At 37.7% G+C, this 18078-nt stretch overlaps 1 protein-coding gene across 44 annotated transcripts in view; it reads left to right on the top strand.

Moving 5' to 3' along the window:
* LOC121642759 (protocadherin alpha-2-like) overlaps positions 1-18078 on the top strand; it is a 204261-nt gene that overhangs the window by 176458 nt on the left and 9725 nt on the right. For 38 of the 44 annotated variants that reach the window (XM_041989678.1, XM_041989682.1, XM_041989679.1 and 35 more), the window contains exons 2-3: positions 9670-9734; positions 12723-12808. In XM_041989678.1, the coding sequence (XP_041845612.1) occupies positions 9670-9734; positions 12723-12808 (151 nt within the window). Of the gene's footprint in view, positions 1-3902; positions 6911-9365; positions 9405-9669; positions 9735-12722; positions 12809-18078 lie in introns of those variants that run through there. The other 6 variants (XM_041989655.1, XM_041989694.1, XM_041989699.1 and 3 more) reach the window with 6 other exon arrangements.

Here is an 18078-nt window from a genome sequence, read left to right as displayed (position 1 = left end):
TGATTGTTAACTCTGATTCACTAAAAAGGGGGATTCCATTAATTAGTCTCGTAGGGGAAACTCTTATAAATGGGTTTCAAAGTAGCTGCACAGAGTATTAATGAGGTTGAAGAGAATGTTATTGTTAATGGCCATTTTGCATAATTGATTAAATGGGGGATGTTCATATTCTGGCAGAAAGAACAAAGAAGAAGTTTATAAAATCTGAATTATATTTCTCATACATAGCTGTCATATGGTTACATTTATTAAGCTGCTGTCTTGAACAAACCAACTTTTTCAGTGTGCAGGTGGCATCAGCTCTCATCTCCAGTCAATATGCTCTCTGGTCAGTTCTTAGCTGAAGCAGCAACTGGTGGACAGAGGCACTGTCCAGGATGGTTTGAGAAAAGTGACAACAAGTATGGAGAATAAATTGTCATGGGCAGGTGCTAGAAGTGATGAGATGGGACATTATGACAACCTGTTTTTGTTGTTGTTGTTTTTTTTATGACAAAACACAGAACATGAACACTAATCACCCAATTAGCTCTTTAAAATCAGCATTTGTTGAAGCGAGGATGGCATCTGTCAGCAGGTGGAATATTGTTGATAACTTTATCTGCACCACCATTGAGTGAACAATGAAATAATCTACAGCTCAGAGGCATGCAATTATCACCGAAACAGATGGGCACATTACGCAGGTACAGGCATCACAAAGCTGTGAGAAAGCATGGGCAAAGAAGAGCAGCTGAAAGAGGATAAATAAGAGAGACATGTGTAAAGGTCAGGTGCAGTCCAGCTTTCTATTTGTTGTTGACCAGGTAGATGCCACCTGTCTTCTTTTTTTTCTTTCTTTGTATCACTGCCAAACATAGAAGTTCAAACATCCCACTGGGAAAATCTGCTAAATGTCAGGGTTAGTGTTGCAGAAATGCATGTAGACCCATCTGAGACTATTTGTCTTGGTTGAAAGAAACCACATGAAGAAACATCTGCTGTTCAACTGGATGATAAAACAGAGGCAGAAATACATTTCAAATAAAGTTACCTTAATATGAACTTAAAACATTTTCAGCAGCACTGAAAATTTAGGAAAAATAACATTTTCTTTGTGTATCATGAACTCTGTTGTTGTATGAACTATTATTTTATGTGTCCTCTTTTGTAAAGTAGCTTTATGTATGTTAAATAGGTTTTTATCATGAAACATTCGGCTGCTTCTTCACCTCCGCACTTTGCGATTTTCTTTGTAGCTTCTCAGTGTGAAGAGTCAATCTGTATCAACCTATCCAGTAGCATCCGAATGAGTCATAGTCTCATCCCTATCTCCTGGGATGTGAAGCGCTGTCATTGCCGTGGGCAGGTTGGGTGTGGGTGAGAGTGGCAGAGAAACAAGAAAACAAACGATTGTGTGGGTGGTAGACACTCTTTTTGCCCCAGTGGCCGTGATGAACCAAGAGGATTCAAGGTTTCACAAAGAAACTTATTCACACCACATAAGTTATTTAGAGTGACAGTAAATCACATCAACACAGTTTAAAAGTTGTTACCCTACTTAGTGCACAATTGCATTTTCTAATGGTACATATTGATACACTTTATCAGGATCTTTTAGACATGTATCTTGACCATGTGTAATTGAGAAGAGACCCAAACAGGATAATTAACATCATCTGGCTGATAATATCTTCAGTGGATTCAAACATTGACCACTCTGTAACACAGTTACACTGATAACACCAATAATGTACACAGCATTTCAAACAAAACATATTAGTGATGTAGGTCAAATTCTCTCTATCTATTAATCCTACAAAAAGTTATTCACAACTCTTCATAGGATTTGCTATATAAGGGACATGTGTGCATAACTATGGATTCAAATCTAATCTAATTGTTAAATGGGTGTATTGTGTTGTTTATATATATATATATATATATATATATATATATATATATATATATATATATATATATATATTATATAGCTGACAGCACACCCAGTTAGTGGGTTTGACACATGGGTTATTACATGACAAATGACAACTCAGTCCAAGAGCTCTCTATATCAGTTGGTCCCATTTATTTACCCACTTTTGTTGTTAAGTTATGAGCCTTCAAGGTTCAAATGTCAGTTTTTCAAAGGAGCCATGCGGAGTGTTCATACTGATATATGTTATTCTCCCAATTAAGATCTTCCCAGTGGTGTATTTGGTTTAGTGAAAGCCAAAGTTTTAATTTTTCTCATTTATTGACAGAGACCTTCAAAACATTGTTTTCAGAGAGCAAGACCTAGTATATAAAATTTTACTTTTTTATTTTATTTTATATTTTAGTTTTTGGTTAAGTATATTCCAAAAGGAGTCACTTTTAGAGTTTTAGAAATAGTCACATTCTAGGACATTCATCAGCTTGAAAAAAAGGCCTAAAATGTTGGATTTAGGGTCTGCACACAGCCCATGGGTTATGTCACAGATTATTATGTACTCAACAACCCTTGAGAAATAATGTGCAAAAATGAAGAAAGAAAGAAAGAAAGAAAATGACAAAAGTTTTATTAAAGTGACAGTGGATTAGTTTTAAACTGGAATCAATACTGACTTGTGCATAAGTAAAGAAAAGATGCACCGCTTAGGATTTAACAATGCACTAAGTACAGTTTCATTCGATAAATTAAAGTTTATGGTCTATAAAGATTTGTATAATCAAATATCAACTTTTTTTATAGTAATATAGTAATTGTTACTGCACAGCAGCTTTGTCATAGTGCATAGCAACCACGGTAACCTGTAGGCCTGTTCAATAATCAGATTTGTTTAATGTCCATTGGGAATAAGAAGCAGCTTTTTCATTGCTGTTTTCATCATAGTCACAGTCTAAATGACACAAATCTATGCAGTTTTATCCGTAATAGGTCTGCAGGCGAACTGGATCTCGTCAGACGGTATCGGGAGTCTTGTCCTGTAACACAGTTGCTGATCAGCGGTGTTGATAAATTAGCGGTATTGATAAACTATATTGACAGAGTATTCAGTGACTTGGCACAGAATTTCGTACGAAAATCCGTTTTTCGTAGGAAATCATACAAACCATTTGCGAGAGTATAGCTTAATTTATGTAGTTGTAGACTTCCATATATTTCTGATAAGATAAATTAATTAAGGACATGACAGTGCTGAGGGGAATATGTATGCCTGCATAGGCTGCCATGACTGCATTGCATGTTTTTACTGTATAGATTATGTATTGTCTGTCTGCAAGAGAGTCTGACGTTGCGTTTTGCAGATGTAGAATGGGGTCACATCTGGAGCATTTTGTGTGTGACCTATTTAAAGTAGTTGCCAGTGAACAATGCTGTGACGTCATTTGCTTGGTGTTGTATGAATAATGAACATGTGGTGCATGGGGTTTGCATTAAAAAAAAGGATGTATGTACAAAACATTGTTTGCTGTCACCGTATATCAGCACTTGTGACAAGACACAAGGTGAAACGGATTCACTTAAGTATCTGAGTGATGTGGTTAAAAAAGGGATAGGACTGTCTCCTTATTTCAATAACCTTGTTAGAACATAAACTTGAAATTTAATCAAATTTGTTTGAAACGGATGAAAATACACTGCACCATGCAGTTCAAATAAAGCTGCCTCACAGATGGGTCATATATCTATTTTTTTGCAGGCTATTTGAAAATTGATTCTGCATGAATTTATTTCTCTTTTTGGCATGAGCGTTCCCGAGTTACGGCTGGCTGGCATCAACGAAGAAGTCTAATCGGTAGGGGGGTTCATAAATCAGTTTCCCACAGCACAAAAAAAAGGGCGGTGGCACTGACGAAAAAAAAGGAAACATGTTTTGATTTCTTCGAAATCAGTGTACAGATGACACTTGCATCTCCACACCCTAACTAGATATGTCGATGGATATCTTTCGCTGATAAGACTTCAGAGATTTCGGTGTTTGGGAAGTTTAATTTTATTAGATGGTCCTCGATCGGAGGTGCTGAAATGCAGCCAGCATAATTTGAGCGAGTTGTTCACCCTCCCCATTTGCCCACAGACAGCATCACCACATCGCAGGCTGAGGAAAAGAGAGAGAGACCAATAGCAGCATCTGAGAAAAGGAGTCTAGGTAGAGAGATGGATTAATAACATCAACTAGAAGACAAAGGAAAACATGGATACACAGGATAACATTTCTTTCACCCAAGCATCTGACAGGATGCGGAGTTTACCCTGCACATAGTCGGAGTTATGCACGGACTATTCCCCCGTTTTAATGAGGCGGGTGGGGACCCGCAGCAAGCTGAAAAGGCGGAAAGATTTCTCTAACCCGTCTGCAAATTCTGCCTGCCTGCGATGGCTGTGACGGTCAGATGCTGTTACAGTGCAAAGGAGAATGTGCCTTTTTCTTTATATTTGTTTATATTGGTGCTTGGTGGCCTTACAAATGCACAAATTCGATATTCTATTCCGGAGGAACAAGAGAACGGAGCAGTGGTGGGTGACATTGTCCGCGATTTAGGTCTGGATCTAAGAAAACTTTCCAACCGACGCATTAAAATCACATCGGACAGTGGACGGAGATATTTCAGCATAAACCATAAAACTGGGAAACTGGTGGTGAGTGACCGCATTGACCGAGAGACAGTTTGTGAATTCAGTAGCACCTGTTCACACAATCTGGAGGTGGTGTTAGAAAATCCACTGGAGACGCATAACGTGGAGGTGGAGATTTTGGACGTAAACGACAACACGCCCCAGTTCCCTCGAGATGAATATCAGCTTGAGGTGTCAGAGTCCGCACTCACTGGGTCGCGGTTTCAAATCGAAGGAGCTCAAGACGCAGATCAGGGCTCCAACTCCGTGAATCAGTACCGACTTAGTCCTAACGACCACCTCACATTAGACTCTATAAAACCCTTTTCCAATAACAAGCACATCGAGCTCATTCTGAAGAAGCCCTTTGACCGCGAGAAGATGCCCTCTCATCAGCTTATCCTAACAGCAATGGATGGAGGAACGCCACAGCGAACTGGCACAGCCAAAATCAATGTCCGTATCCTTGATGCCAATGACAATGTGCCTGCATTTAACAGTTCTGTGTATAAAGTAAAACTTTATGAAAACTCTCTGAAAGGGGCACTTGTAATCAAGCTAAACGCAACAGACCCTGATGAGGGCTCAAATGGAGAGGTTTTTTATTCTTTTAGTAGTTACACACCAGAAAGAGTCAGACAGATGTTTTCCATGGAAACAAACACAGGAGAAATAAGAGTGAAAAATAATATAGACTATGAGGAAACTAACTCATATGAAATGTATATACAAGCAATGGACAAGGGTCCAGCCCCTGTGGCAGTGCACTGCAAAGTAGTTGTAGAAGTTTTGGATGTTAATGACAACATTCCTGAGATTGTATTGTCCTCACTCTCCAGCCCTGTTCGTGAAGATGCCCGGGCCGACACAGTGGTGGCATTGATCAGTGTGAATGATCGTGACTCTGGACAAAATAAACAAATAACCCTAGAGATCATGCCCCATTTGCCTTTTAAGATCAAGTCCTTCCGAAACCACTACACAATTGTAACATCTGCTTTCCTGGACCGGGAGACCATCTCATCTTATAATGTCACTGTCAGTGCTGTAGATGGAGGCACTCCAGCCCTGTCATCTCAAATGACCTTTAAAGTAGATGTTGCAGACGTCAATGACAACCCACCTCGTTTTGAGCAGACTTCATATACTGTTTATATTACAGAGAACAATGCTCCTGTGGCACCTCTCTGTGTTGTCAAGGCTACAGACGCTGATGCTACAGAAAATGCACGTATCACCTATACTGTCCTGAATGACAACAACCATGGTATCCCTGTAGCTAGCTATGTCAGCATCAAACCTAATACAGGTGAGGCCTATGCATTGCGAGCCTTTGACTTTGAAAAGCTGCAAGAGTTTCATTTTCAGGTGAAAGCCCAGGACAATGGTGTGCCTCCCCTAAGCCGTGTGGCCACAGTGTATGTTTACATTATGGATCAAAATGACCATGTGCCCAAGATTGTCTACCCACCTGCCAACAGCAGCCGCACAGTACAGACACTAATGAAAAACGCTGAAGCAGGAGTGTTAGTTTGCAAAGTCACAGCATGGGATGGTGATGCAGGGCAGAATGCTTGGCTGTTTTATACCCTGGAGCAAACTAATGGAGACCTTGACCTTTTCAAGATGCATGAGTACACAGGTGAGATCCGCACCACAAGGCGTGTGATAGAAGATAACTCCACCACCTTTGTTCTGACTGTCATGGTGCATGACAATGGCTTACCACCTCTTTCTTCTATGGCTACCATACATGTACATGTGATGGAGCTGCCTCCAAAGTTGACACCTGACCCCAGGCGCATCATCAGACCCGACAGCCCCTTAATGTTTTCCACGGTCACGCTCTACCTCATCATTGCACTGTGTGCCACAACTTTTGTATTTTTGGTCACTGTCTTTGTTCTGGCCATTGTGCGTTGCCATGCATATTGTACCCAGCCTGGCTCCTGCTCTCCATGTTGTATATCCAAGAAAAGTGTACCGGAAGGAGGTGCATCAGCAGTTGGTGGTGGAGGAAGAGCTGCAAGTGGAGGTGGTGGTGGAGGAGGTGGAGCAGGAGCAGGGCAGCCAAACAGTAATGTGGCCCTGCGCCGTGACCTCAAAGTGGAACCGCATTATATTGAAGTGCGGGGAAATGGGTCTTTAACCAAAACATACTGTTACAAGACATGCTTGACTGCAACATCAGGAAGTGACACTTTTATGTTCTACAACACGGGCCGGCCACACAGTGGCACATGGGGCTCGGGCTACGTCACCAGTCACAGTGGACAGAGCCAGATATTTGTACGCCGTCTCAGTATGCCAGATGCAACTGCTATTCAGGTGTGTGTCTGGTCTAATTGTTGTGGTATTTTTAATAAATGACACACAAAGTAGATTAAATAAAAGGAAAACTCATAACTATTTTGCACAGCGCAATGTTTTGCATCATTTTCAGTTGGAATTTATGATGGAATTATTGAAACCTTGATCTGTATTTTTTTAAATTATGTTTTAGTTTATCTTGTGAAAAAGTAGCTTGTGAGCATTTGTTCCGTATGTTCATCTTTTGCATTCAAACCACCACTTCACGTCTGTCAAAATGAAAATCAATAATCTTGCTTATGCAATACTTTGGCTTTTCTGATTTGTGTGCTCATTTTGGTAGGCACAACATAATTATCTGGTTGTGGTAGACCATATTTTCTGTGCCCTGCATTTTTTTTCTTTCATAATTTAATTTATTATTATTTTTTAATTCTTTGGTTTGATTCATCGTGTAAGATATTAAGTGTGGATGTTCTTTACAGTAATGCAGATATAATGGTGAGAACCCTCTCTCCTATGTGACATTTTTCTCTGCTTTCTATTATTTTCTCCTGAAAATCATTTTGGTAGTTGCTTGCTCACCCATGACCCAACACAGCCTGTTTGTGTTGAGCTACATGCCACAATATTTCATCACACACAAGGTCCAGCACATTCAAAGAGCACTGGGTGGTCATTTTAAAAGAGAATCTAGAATATAGTGAAGCTTTGACTTCTACAGGCACTAGTCCCACTGCACCAAAATTCCCTCTTCTGGTCACATACTTCTCTGGAAGTGGACAGGAAGCTAGGTTATTGAAAATGGTCAAGTATAAATAAGATAGAGGGTGTGTCTGACTTCATTTTACATTTTAACCTCACTTATGATTGCAGGACTTTTTGTTAGCATATATTGACAGGTTGACAAAAATGTTAGTAGCATTAATTTAATAATTTATTATTATAGTTTAATAAAAAATATATATATTTTAATAGGACAAAATAATTTATTTGTTTGGTATAAGTTTTTTCCCACAGCCTCTGTGGGTCTCTCAGTGCATTGGAGAAAAAAACAGAGTAGAGAAATTACTATAAAAAGAGAATTATTGTGCTGCTGTTCCTTGACCTATTCCTCATTAAATGCCAGTCATGTCTGCGCTTGCCTTATAATTAACTGGCAGCCATTTGTTTCTCAGCACTGTGTGGATTGGCTGCCCAATAGCAGAAGAGGAGGGGGATAAAAGGTGATTGGACAAAATGTTGATGGTGGAGGTGTGAGCTCTGTATCCATGCAAGGAGCGTTCACCCAGGAAAAGGCAAGAATAAAAGAAAGGAGAGGGCTGAACCCCAAATTTTTTATTCCCTTTTTCACTGTACACTGCTGGGCACGCAAATCAATACACTAAAACCCCAGGGGAAATTAAATGGAGTGCATTTATTTCTCTTTAAATAAGTCTTTATTTCTGTTTTGTATTTGTTTATAACTTACATGTACAGTGTAATGGCAATATTCCAGTTTTGGCTTTCTGTCTTCCCTGGGGTGTACACTAAACTGTGGACATGTTTATGTTCCAGATGCTTGCATTTAATGTGGATATGGTCTTGTGTGAGTGATTTAATTTACCCCCATAAACACCATACGGCCAAGCCCTTTGGCCACTGCTATGTAGCAACAGAGCAAACAAAGCTGTTTAGTCCCATTTGTAGACAATCTGTTTTATTTTGAATGGGTTCTTTATTTACGTGCCTCATGCAAAGAGGAATATATATATAAAAAAGAGCTTTTGGTTAACAGTGTGTTTAATGCTACACTAACATATCCTTCCTTCCTCTAAAGTATTGATCCACCCACTGATTGCTTTTTGATGAGTGCCTGTCTTCATATAATTAAGTTTCACCTACTGTGTGAATAGATGCTGCAGTGCTCTGTGTCTCTGTAGACATTCTGCTGTCTTTGGATGACTCAAGGAGGCATACCAGGCTTCTCTCATTAGGACCAAATATTGGATTTCATGAATGATAAATGTCCACTGCAGACTCACAGAGGCCAATGCAGCTTCAAGAGCAAGTGAGCGTCTGTCAATTTTAAAAGGAAATTAGATTGCAAATGGGTCTTTTAGGAACTTCATGGTTAGGCAGGAAGAATTAAGTGTCCTTAGTAAAGTTAGTTTAGCCCTGTGATGGTTAAGATTGAAGAAAATACATGTAGTCTCATCATGTAGTCAAGTTAACTGGGCTTAATAACATTTGTGGTCTTAGGGGTAAACTTGACCCCTAATATAAAGATAGGACCTGAAACTTAGCAGAAACACAGATGCAGACTCATTTTAGGATGTGGCAATAAAATGGCATACCATACATACAGGCAGTGGTTTTGGTCATGAACTGTCTCTTTTTTTTGTTCTTTGGCTGCAGACCTGTCTTAGTCTGATTTCTGAGATAGTTAATCTGATCTTTGTTCTCCCCTCCCTCATCTCTCTTCCACTGTGACCTTCACTGAACTGAGATGGGAGAGGGCACTGAATCAAGGGTAAAATGTAGACCCTCTATACAGTTACTATGTTGAGATGTATGAGGAGATGTATGCACTTTGAATTTTTGATTGATCACAGATTTCTTATCATTGGCTGGGGCAAATTGTCATTGCTGTGATTATGTGTGTGGGGCTGAGTTTGTGTGTTATTTTGTGTGTGCTTAGCAGACATGCAAAAGATGTTTTCAACATGACTTATTAACGAGTTGGTATTGGGTTTCCTTTGTACTTAAGACTCATTTCTTATCATTCTCTCTTCCAGCCCAAGGCTCCTAATGCGGATTGGAGATACTCAGCCTCCTTGAGAGCAGGAGGAGTAATGCAAAGGTGAGCATCATGTTTCTTTTTTTTCTTTTTTTTATTCTTTGTTTTCCCCACATTATTCATCACTTATCATTGTGATTAATGTACACTAGATTTGCCTCATAAGAGCTAATAAATCCAGCACCACTTTCTGACTGATCTTAAGCACCACCCATTCTTCATTAAGACTACCCACCATGCCAGTAAACTTGTCATTTACTGTCATTTACCCCCCAACACAAATACAAGGTTAATTCTGGCAGTCATATTAAATAGTCACTATAGTCACTATTAAATAGCCCACAGAAGTCTCTTAAGTGCACCTTTTCATTATTGTGTTAAATAGATTAAACAGTATGGAAATTAAATAATGGAACAGTAAAATATTATGCAAAGTTAGTTTTGGGATAAGTTCTTTCATCACACTGTACAGGTCAAATCGAGAAAGTCATTATCCAGAAATGCTTGTTTGAAAACAAAGTATTACATAGATAGATGTGAGAAAACATTTTTGTTTTTGTAGCTAAACCAGACTATTGTAATAAACGGAGGTTAAATCAGAAAACCGTTAAATGTATATTTTGTGACATTGTAGAAGATTTCCATTATTCTTGCTTTTGACAATGGACATTACATCTAACCCTCTCTTGATCCAACTGCAGTTTTTAAATAGATCAGGTTTTGTGCGGAAAAACAACATTAATATGAAAATGGTACTGCATGAAAAAAATATTTATATGTCTTTAGATGTATATCATCTTTGTACCCCAAATATTACTTGGTAAGTTGTTTTAAATCAAACTTTATCATGATCTTGAAAAGATGTCGGACATCACCTTTGCTGCAACTGTTCAACTTTAATGGCAGCTCTTTGACTGGTGAGGAGGGGTCTTGCCTCTGTTATTTCCAGTAAAGAATAATTAATATTTTCCAATTCACACAAATCTTAATCAATTTAAAAGTAAATTGCTAAAATTCTCATAAGGGCTTCATATCGTTAGGTCATCTTTTTTCTTTTCTTTCTTTTCTACATTGGACTGTTTTTTTAACTAGCAGAACTAATATATAACTGGTAAACGGACACAAGTGAATGTGAAAAATTAGAGCCAGGAAATGCACTTGGAAATGGTTCTCAAAGACAGATGGAGAACTGACAGGAGGGAAGAGTAAGCAGAAAGGATGTCAGTGATGTATGAAGGGCAGGTCATCAGATGGAAAGATGGTCCATCTGGGACATGAAAACTGATGATCACACCAGTGTTAGGTTACCCAGAAGACACTGGGGTATTTCCTGCTGTGAGACCAAATCAAGGGTTATTCTAATGAGAAGGTGCAAAAATTACAAATCTTAGAGATAACCCTCAAAAAACCTTCTATCTTTTTGTCTTGTTATCTATTCTATCTACATTTTCACATTTACTAGGATCTATAAGATAATATAAAAACCTTTCTTTGTCCCATTGTTAAACAAAATGTCACTATTTGTTAAAATGTGTAATACCTACTGAATATTGTTTACCTTTATGGATATAACAGTGTTTCGGCAGTACTGAAGTATATAATGTAATTCACAAGGTTTTCCATTATTTAAATATATTTTTAATTCATACTTACTTACATTACTATACTAACATTTTGATATACTGTATACTCTCTGGTGTCCATTTCAGATTAATGTCAGCATATCATCAGTTATTAATGTTACACAGTCCGTCATTACTGCAGAGATTGATAAGAGTTAATGTGCGTGAGTAAACCAGTCTAACACATTAAATCCATGTTCCACTAAAGCATCACTGTGTGCCCATCTATTTAGTAACATAATGTCAGTAGTAACATTTTGGATACTACTTCTAATCACGTTTAATTACTGTAATCTTTTATTTTATTTTAATGTCATCATTTAAACACATTTAAACAACATTTTCTCCTGTTGATGATTTAGGAGTGTGTGTTAGCAAGTTTATGTGGGCATATTGATAAACAAAAAGGCACTTTAAAGAAATATAAATTGTGAAGTTTACTGAGAATCTATGGTTACAGAGAGTGAGACAGGATGACATGAAAAACGAGAAGGGAAGACTATCACTAGCTAAAAAGTGCCTCATCAGTCAAGTATTTTTCCATTAATATTTAATTATTGTGCTCCGATAATGCTGGTGCTTAGCAACATTTAAAATGGCCTCCATTAAGATTTTTTTCTTTTTTTCTTTATCTTTTTTTTTTATTCCTCTCAATGATGGTAGATTGAGATTCAAATAGTCCTAACAGACAGGAGCATAAATACCAACCGAATTGTGACTTTAAATAAAATTACTGGTTCCCTAATGCCTGGTTCCAATTTCAATTTGTCAAATGGCATTAATATGTATAATTTAAAAATGTATATATCAATAAGTCAAATTAAATGACAATTATAAATCCCCAAGAGCACACAGTTAGTATTGACTTCAATGAATGAGTTTTAACTTCTAAGGACTTAGCTGTACCCTAATGAGTAGTGGGTAGCAGAAAGGTGCACAAAATAAATCAGGCAGAGGTTGAGAATATTAGTGATTTTAGAAAAATGATTTTCAGTGATTTATGTTTTTACGTAAAGTACAAATTAAGTTATTTAACCTAATTCTAAATTCTAATGCAGCTTGAGAGTAACTATTAAGTATGTAAATGCTACTGGCTGGGCTTTGATATTTACAGTTTCTGGTAAACTGAGCCTTGAAGAGAGGCTCTGCATTCATTAAATATGAGTGCTTTTTTGTTTTGTTTTTTTGTAAGACACTGGTCTAAATTAAAATCTATTTTGAACCAATTAGTGTAATTGTTTTAAAGATAAATTTAAAGATAAAGTAGTCAGGAAGTCAGGAAGGGAGAGATTTGGTTTGCAACAACATTTGTAATGCAACTGTTCACAGACTATATATATATATATATATATACATATATATATATATATATATATATGTTTTAGAAGACATATCTGGTATTTATTGTGTTGTGTCTTTTGCATTTTAGCTCAGTACACATGGAAGAGTCTTCAGTCATGCAAGGAGCCCAGGGTGTCCTGGTTCAGAACTGGCCTACTGCATCCAGTGCTGCTGGTAAGACCCTGTCAAGCTACTCCAACTTACACTAAACATAAGAAATATTACCTGTTATTACAGAGAAATCAAGGCACACCTAGATCTAATATTGTATCATTACCCTTTACAATTTTTTAAATATATTTGTATGAAATACATGCCATTACACAGTTCAAACAAACCATGCTAAAGATATCCTACCATTGACTTATATTCCCAAAGAGCTTTTCAAACTTTGAAAGAGAAATAATTGAGATATTCGCTGCATGATCACCCCAACCCATCCCTGCCACTTCCCACTACTGCAGGGAGAGGAAATTACTTCTGCTATGTAAGTGGAGAGGGAAATATCTGCTTTATGTAGCAGGAAGACAGACAATACAGAGAAAGAAGGAGATACAGAAAGCGAGACAGTACACTACCAGAAATCCACATGGAAACCTAAACCACTTTAGTTTCAGCATTGGTAAAAGCTAAACAGGTTGTTTTATCAACATAGGCGACTATTAGTCTTTACTAAAAACCATTATATGATTTAGTGATTTTCTTTACAACCCCTAGTTGTTTGAACTAATTCTCTTAAATCAAATTTAACCCATAAGAGCCTGACATCACATATTTGTCACATACAGTTTCTGAGACATTTTGCTTCAATTTATGGTAAAAACTTTGTTTAAAATCCTGTTGAACACAATCCGATACTTGTCTTCTGTCCCCTAATCGATACCCAGACGCAGAAAACCACAATATTTTTCAACTATCACATGGTAATAAATATAAATTTATAGGTTTATCGTCCAAGGAAATCCAGATTTACAGTGTAGTTAACTGAATTATAACCTAAATGTTTGGGTGTAAACCAAACCACAGAGGAAAAACTAAAAACACATTACAGAAGAATCAATAGACACTTATATTCTTTCTCTTATCCCGAAGCAATTTGATACACATGCTGAGAAAAAATAAAGATTTATGATGGGCTGATATAAATGTCAAGAATATCAGAATTTTGTACATTTTTATTCAGCTTGTATTTTTCTTAATTATTTTTAAAAATATTTTGAAACAATCACATGCTTGTGGTCAATTTTGCTACAGACTTGCAAGTTAAGACTTAATGCAAAGGGTGATTTTGTACTCATTATATTAACAAATTTGGTGAGAAAATTTTTCCTTACAAGACAAGAAGTTGTTTCCTTCACAAACTACAGAAAATGTAAGGTTTATTTCCATTCAGCCTTTATCAGGGTAGAAAATACCTCAGTAATGATCAGCCACAGCTTTGTGAGGGAGTTTATGAGAAAATAGTCCCAAACAAACCATGACAGCAGGAGCCCTGGAGAAATTACAAAAACCCTAAATCACTGCATATCTATTCACACAGATAGATGTGATATTAAAGAATATACCTGAACTCTTTTCCCTTGTAGATAATGGAGATCTGGCTTTTTTTCTGGCATGGTTTGATTCCAACTGTGCCCTGAAAAGAAAGGGTCATTAGAAGTTAAGATAAGTCATTAAGATAAGATGGCCTTATTGTTTGAGGGTCGTTGAGAAATTAGGCACTTTAAGACTTAAATGCCTCTGTCCATGGGGCCTTCTACACTAAAGTTAAAATATCAAAAGAAGGATTCTGTTAGAACAATGGTGTTCAATCACCCCCAGTATTTCTAGTGGTGTGTAGAATCACTGCAAAGATGAAATGAAGCTGTTATGATAATATGTGACTCCCACCTTACTATGACACTGTATTGATTTTCTTTTAATTTTTCACCTTTCTACAAGTTACCTTCCACAAGTAATGCACTGTAAACATCTGGTGCCATATCCCCTGACTCTTTACCATGATTTATAACCAAAATGGACTGGGTAAACAATATGAATTCCCTGTTGGAGAAAATGTCAGCTTTTCTCATACTAACAGGAAAGCTCGTTCAGAGTTGAATAGGAAGAGAAAATTGAAATCGAAGTCAAGTGAGAAAATGAGATAGCCATATAGGCAGTAAGAACAGAAAAGTGCAGCACATTTGAATAAGGAGTCTTGATAAAGAAAACAGAGCTTACTTTGCCTGTTGTCCCTTTTGGACAGAAAGAGGTGGGCTAGGCAGGCAGACAAACTACCCACACAGTAGCTACTGTCTCTTCCCATCTACACACGTACATACTGTCTCCTCCGCTCTGCCATCGATTTCTCGAATTGGCTGAGGACTTACAGCCTGCAGGCACTTCAAAACATGAGGGGATGAGAGAAAGATAGCTGAACAGAAAGGAGTGATAGAATAGAACAAACAGTGACGTCTTTACGTTGGGTCAGTTGCAATAAGATTAGCTTGTGAAGATTTCAGGTGGTCTTATTAAGCTGTGGCTGTTAGAGGCAACACACACTGCATGTTCTAACCCTGCTTTGCCAGAGGACTGACCATCTCCTCTTTACCTCACTGTTTGTTACACTAAAAATAGACATATTAGCCAAGGGCTACATTAGCTTTAGGTCAATTTTTAGAAGTTGACGCGGAAAGATTCATGGATAAGAGTGTCAGATAGTATAATCATGTTTATTTCTAGAGCCAAATTACCGTTAAATGAGAGAACAATTTGTGCTCTGACATGCAAGTTTATTTATCATGTCTTACAGATGAAAAAAATGACATATATTGAACCTGACATGCCAGACCACCATGCGTCACAGGCTATGCTATTTACAACTAAATCACCTTGTTAACAATCTCTGGTCTTTAGGTGGATTTCATTCAAATTATTTCAGTCTGTGTGCAGTACCTACAGGGAGCTGTCTCTTCATTGTGAGACACAGGCAGCTGACAACGCCCCTGTTTCTTCCCTTCCAATTTAGAATCTGCAGAGTTGTGTGCCAGTAATACTTTTTTGTCTCTCTCTTTTGCTGTCTTGTATTTGCATGTATCTGCCTTTATTTGTACAGCTATTATTCTGAGTGTGTGCTGCCTGCTTTGTGTGTTGCTCCTGCTGTGACAGATGGCGCGCAGCCCACGCCCAGATTAACAGACGCACATTAGTGAAATCAGGGTTCTGCGTGGTGTCTAAATCACTCTTCCTATCTGTTCCTCACTCCTTATGTTTTTGCCCTGTATGTGCCTCTATTTTACAGTTTGCCACTAAACAAGAGGTAAATAGGGATTCATTGAGATAGCGAACACAATAATGAAAGTGAAGCGAAGAGAGAGATTGGTGGCTTTCAAGACACAATCTGTAAAACAAATAAAACAATAACCAATACTGAATAAGCAATGGAGCGTTTGGAATGAAGTGGCAGTGACTAAATAAGAGTGACTGACTGAAATAAAACCACCAAAAGAAAGAGGAGGTTGTATGAGGTTGCTGTTGCTAGGGGAGAGTGGTTAGATTCAACAGAGAGGGAGGGAGAGAAGGCTTCCAGCATTATTCTCCATCAGCATAAGCACTGTCACCATGACTCCTACCAATGTCCTACTGCTTCAGTGGAAGATGTTGTTTCCATGGCAACCATTCATAGCCCCTGATATTTGCAGCAGAGTGAGGACACAGGGGACAGGGTGGATGTTATGTAGGGGGTGCAAACATATGGTGTTGCACAAAACGTAATGAAGGAGAGGGATTGGGAGAGATTTAAAATGACCCACAGCACTGAGTGAAGGACAGTAGGGTGGTGAAATGCACAAGTGCAAAGATTAAATTGAGTAGGAGGCAGTGAGTTAAATAAGCAAGAACCATGTTTGAAAGTGAGAGTTGGTAAGAGTTGGTAAGGGAGAAAAGAACAGAGGAATGAGTAATGGTAGGAAAGTGACCTACATTCACTGGGGCTGTGGTGTACTGCAGAGGTGGATGCAGGTTTACAGTTTTCTCTATCATCCTAGAGCTTATGAAACCACTCTAACTGAAACATCCACCAAAGAAGCAAGGTAAAAAAAAATACAGTTTTGATTAATTAGTTAATAGTAATTAACTGCAACAAACAACTTTAGAGCGAAAAATTAATCAGTGGTGAAAAAAGACTGAGAGGCCGAAAGAGACAGGATGAGACCCTTTTGATGGACTCATGCTGCAAGTTGCAGATTTAAGAAATCAAAACTGGTGGTAACCTAAATGTTTAACCATTTAGCATTTAGGAGTAGTAACTCATCAAATGGATTTTATCATGTCAGCTTAATCAGAAAGAAAGTCTGAGTTTAAAGGAGTAATTGTGATTTAAAAAGATAAAGACACTGGCAAAGAAGTTAAAGACAGTCAGATTGGATATTGTATGGACACTTAAAGATTGCAGTTTTCTAGCTCAGGTCAAGATAATGTGAAAATACTTTGAAGACAATAAGAAAGATGAAATAGAAGAGTCTAGAATCTGTAACTTTTCCACTTTCTTGCCTTTACCCCATCTATTTCCTATTCTCAACTCAGCCTTTGTGTTTTTCATCGTTACTTTGTTGTCGGCTTTTATAATCTTCTGCTGTCATTGTCTATAAATATCTTGCCAGTTCTCTCCTCCTTCTCTCTGAGTATGAATTCATTTCCTCTCATTTTCTTTTAATTGTCACAGCAACAGCATGTACTAATATTTTCTTTATACACAGATACAAAAAGAATCAAACATTCATGGTGATATATATCATTTTAAATATTCTTGCAAGATACTGCTTTCGTCTGCCATCTGCCACATGATTTAGGCCTGGTACACACATAAGGATTTTTTTAAATCTAATAGGATTTTTTTCTGTTTGAGACCTCATGCATGAAGATAAAAAATCAAGCATTTGATCATACTGTGTGTGCCGTGTGCCGATCGCATGAATCATAAAACGCATTACGAAAAGAGGAAAAAACAAAAAAAAATTATAAGTTGCATTTTTTTAGAAACTTATTTCAGAAAATCCAAGCCCAAGAACAACATTTAATCTGGAAAGGCAAGTAATTCAACTGCACAACAGCACAGAACAACCTCCTGAATATGTGTTTGGTATGTTAACAACACCAGAGTTTCCTCCAGGATTTTTTTTTTTATCTGTGAGGGAGAACTAGTCTCCTTATTATACTTAATGAACAGCTGACTGAGTCACTGAGAAAGTACAAAAATGTCTACATCACATTTGGCATTTAAAGACACTGACACCGGCGCGTGCACAACCCTGCCCTGTCACCGATGGAATTTTATGTTAAATATTAAATAACCAGGTCAATTTGGCATTGTACATAAAGACACAGAATCCATAGAATTCTTTATCCTTGGTGTTGCTTCTGAACATCTCCAACTGCTGCTCGATCCTGCTGTTTTCAGCTGCGTA

The sequence above is a fragment of the Melanotaenia boesemani genome, chromosome 7 (assembly GCF_017639745.1).
Source record: "Melanotaenia boesemani isolate fMelBoe1 chromosome 7, fMelBoe1.pri, whole genome shotgun sequence".
NCBI lineage: Eukaryota > Metazoa > Chordata > Actinopteri > Atheriniformes > Melanotaeniidae > Melanotaenia > Melanotaenia boesemani.
Note: the sequence above shows the minus strand (reverse complement) of the source record. Positions and strands in the feature narration are given on the sequence as shown.